At 49.7% G+C, this 3449-nt stretch overlaps 2 protein-coding genes across 2 annotated transcripts; one reads left to right on the top strand and one right to left on the bottom strand.

The window, feature by feature from the left end:
* Positions 1 to 337: 337 nt before the first annotated feature.
* On the top strand, positions 338 to 1913 carry FOMMEDRAFT_163222 (uncharacterized protein; the record flags this gene model as incomplete). Its single annotated transcript, XM_007272211.1, has 5 exons — positions 338 to 398; positions 461 to 665; positions 732 to 974; positions 1031 to 1135; positions 1385 to 1913. The coding sequence occupies 5 exons, from the start codon at positions 338 to 340 to the stop codon at positions 1911 to 1913; spliced, it is 1143 nt and encodes a 380-aa protein (XP_007272273.1).
* Positions 1914 to 2050: 137 nt separating this feature from the next.
* Positions 2051 to 3423, bottom strand: FOMMEDRAFT_163221 (uncharacterized protein; the record flags this gene model as incomplete). Its single annotated transcript, XM_007272210.1, has 3 exons — positions 2051 to 2952; positions 3005 to 3073; positions 3129 to 3423. The coding sequence occupies 3 exons, from the start codon at positions 3421 to 3423 to the stop codon at positions 2051 to 2053; spliced, it is 1266 nt and encodes a 421-aa protein (XP_007272272.1).
* Positions 3424 to 3449: the final 26 nt, after the last annotated feature.

Genomic DNA, 3449 nt, shown 5'->3' with positions numbered 1-3449 from the left:
GTTGCCTCCCGCTGCATCGTATTCTATGTGATCGTTCCACCACAGTCACCACACACCGTCTGTTCGAATTCATTTCAGCATTGTCATTCACAAGTAAAAGAAGCTTTGAGGGAAGTATACCATTTTCAGTCAATAAAAATTTAATAAAGATAAGCTGGGGTATCTGAGAGAACAGAGGGAGAAGGAGATGTGATAAAGTCGGTGTATGCGTGGGAAACACCTAACGCATTTTGATTCAGCTGCCACTTCGCCAAACTTTAACATTAACTCGTCCCTTTCATTCTGCTACACAAAAAGAACACTATTAACGTTTTTTGGGGATTAACGTTAGCCCCTGATGGCCCACGAGTCAAGACTAACAAAGGTAAAAACAAGCTCAAGAGCAATAAACTCGAACGGTACGTTTTTTTCTCTCACTTCTCACCGTTCCGAAGTAACTTGCTTACGTTGACCAAACCAGTCTTCAATCGATTTCGGCTGCATCCGCTGCGAAAAAACTTCAAAAGTCTCGCGTGGAAGTTCATAGATCGATGTCGCTACCAGTGTACCATTAAAATTGCTCTGGGATGGTGTATTTGCGATGTTTCTCGTCAACATCCATCTTTTGCATCCTTTGGCTTCTCAGTGAAGCCCACTGAAACAATGAACGTTCAATCCATTCATTCGTAAGTCCACTTTCCATTCGCATCCTAGTTGAACACGTTAATAAGGATTTAGGATGAGCGTGGCAGCGTGCTAGAGCTTTTCAAGTCATCCTCTGTGCCACTATTCAAGGGCGACCCCACCTCGTTCTTGTCTCTGACTGGTCCAAAACCAGCGCTAGCCGATTGCGTACTTGACGAAAAATCGGAATTCTGCAAACCTGGTAACTTGCTGAGCTGTTGTGCAAGACCTTCCATCCGGTTGGATCTTAAACTCGGTTCCATGATTCACCATGTGGTAGGCTTCAGTGATTTCGCGAAATCGCCTTGTCGGTGAGCGACGTCAGCAACAGGATTAGCATATTATCGTACTGAATTTATTTTATCAGTTCGAATGCTTATGAGTTTCCAATAATTTTCGCATTCATCGTGACCGTAGCCTGCTTCGGTAGTGAAGAGTTCCCTTGCGGCATTGAAACAAAGCGACTCCATCTGTGAGTGGCATTTCATTCCCTATCCCGGTAGTGTGTTTATTAAATATGAATAGAAGAGTGCACACCAGATGTTTTTGACCAATCTCCTCACCTTCTGCGGAAGTGTATGGATCTTCTCAATTGGGGAATTTGTGCGATGGCTGAGACTCTCTGCTGTTGCCTCGTGCATAATCTTGGTCGTCGTTTCTGAAGGGCACTTCGACCAACCGGATTATGAGGAGGCTTGACTGATCTCGAAAGATCAGCAAGCCAAAAGCTGACGCCGAATTGGGCATCGCTTTTATATAATCACATGGAGAAGGAAGCCATTGGCCGTACAGGAAGTGCGAAACAGAAAGAATACAAAAGAGGAAACAAGAGATACAAATACAGAAACGAGTACAAGTACAGAGCAGGTGGAGGACAAGAACTGCTGGTGGAAAGTCGAGGAAGGACTTTGGGGTGCAGTCGCGACGCGGAAAGTAGAGATAAACGTGCCGAAAGTGATGAAGGGCTATCGCCGACGTTGTTGTGCAGACGCCTGGCAATCGTTCAACTCGCCATTGCATCGGAGGATACTGTCGAGTTGCTGATATGCACCTCGGAAGACTCGGATAAATTGCGGATAGTGTTGGAGAGGCATTATCTAGCATGGAGCAGACGCCCAGCTGACGATGGTCGATTTCGAAGTCCACGGACGCGTCACCGGCACCGGACTAACAAGAAGACAGACACAATAAGCCAGGAGGACGAGCAGGCCGACTTTGTGGTTCGTTACCGTAATCGAGGTGTGGAATGATCTCTTGATCGTACGCATTTTCCTCTGGACGGCTGTCGAGATGAACGATAAAAATACGAGACCTCTAGGCTTGGTTGGATACGTCCGTGACGCTCAAGGCTGTATGGGACCGCTTCTTTTGGTGACATCCATACGAACTATCTAGCGCTGTCTGTCTCCTCATCACTCTGGGGAGTTGTCAATCGTGATACGGAGTGTGATGGAGGAAGAGATGGAGGGCTGGGAGCCCTGGACCTTCTTCCGTCACCAGGGATGAAGGAACCCGAAACATATTCATCAATCTCGTCCTCGTCCTCACCCTCATCCAGAACGTCCATCAATTCGTCCGGTGGCTCCGCTTCCTCCATCGTTCCCGGAAGAACGATCACAAGGGATCTATCAAACGATTGGACGTCCACTGATTGGGCCCGTGGCGTTCCTACGGGCGTTGAGCCGACCGATTCGCTTCTATCCCTATGGGACCCGTCACGTCCAGTCGTCAGCTCTGGCGTACTCCGGTTACTGTCAAATCGGAATGTGTCCTCGGTTGCCAGTTCATATTCTGGCATCAGCAGACTCCAATCCCGAGGCGGAGGAGTATCCCAGAGGAAACCCTCCTCTTCATCCTCTGTTTTTATGAGAGTGAAGTCTACCTCATTTTCTAGTGTATCTTCTAAAGTCGGTCGTTCTGATGCACGATCTGGAGATGGCGACCTCGTCGTCGTGTTTCCCTCGTCGCTTCCCGAGTTTGCGGGACCTGCGGGAAAGACGATGCTGCGCGATCGCAGCTGACGGACGTTGGTCGCACCAATCGTGTTGTCCAACGATATTGAACGTGCGTTGAATGGCCCCGCAACGGCCTCCTCACTAACACGCCGCCTCTTCATTTGCCTTGCCTCGTCTTCTTCGCCATCGACGCCCTCGACTAGGCGCTTGCCGCCTACCCGGACAGCACGACCTTGAGTAGTCGCCCTTCTAATTTTTCTGCGGGTCCACCCATGGCCACGCTTTTTACGAGCCTTCGGCTTGGGAGGGGGCAGGGAGGAGACTCCCGGAAGTTCTGGGCCTTATGTCAGCTCAATGCTGCACTTACGTATGGAGGTCTAACTTACCTTCACGAGAATTTTGCGGACTTTCGGTGGAAGATCCCGATGCCTGTGGCTGGCTATCAAGGACCTCGGCTGGAATAAATATTTTAATGAGGAATTCTGGCGCGAAATGAGGAAGGAGACTTACCATTTCGTTTACGTTTCGTTTCGACGGCATGTGCAGCTTGCGCTGTCTGCGTGGTGGAGGACGTCGATCCTGTCGAGGAGCACCGATCCTCTATAATGATGTTGTCTGAAAGTGTGCCGTGGCTGCCTGTGCTGGTGCTGAAGGCATTGGTACGGATGTCGGCGGAGCTTTCAGCCGCATTGTTATGGACGGCGATGCCCTCTCCGGCCATTGATTGCGGGCCGCTTCCAGATTGCGCAATACGCGAACGCCTTGAATGCGTTAACGACGTCTCATTACTGACTGTCGTCTCCATGTTTGCGGTCTGAGTGGCTGCTAGTT

This window comes from Fomitiporia mediterranea (assembly GCF_000271605.1).
Source record: "Fomitiporia mediterranea MF3/22 unplaced genomic scaffold FOMMEscaffold_423, whole genome shotgun sequence".
Taxonomy (NCBI): Eukaryota; Fungi; Basidiomycota; class Agaricomycetes; order Hymenochaetales; family Hymenochaetaceae; genus Fomitiporia; species Fomitiporia mediterranea.
This window is presented reverse-complemented; position numbering and strand designations above follow the sequence as displayed.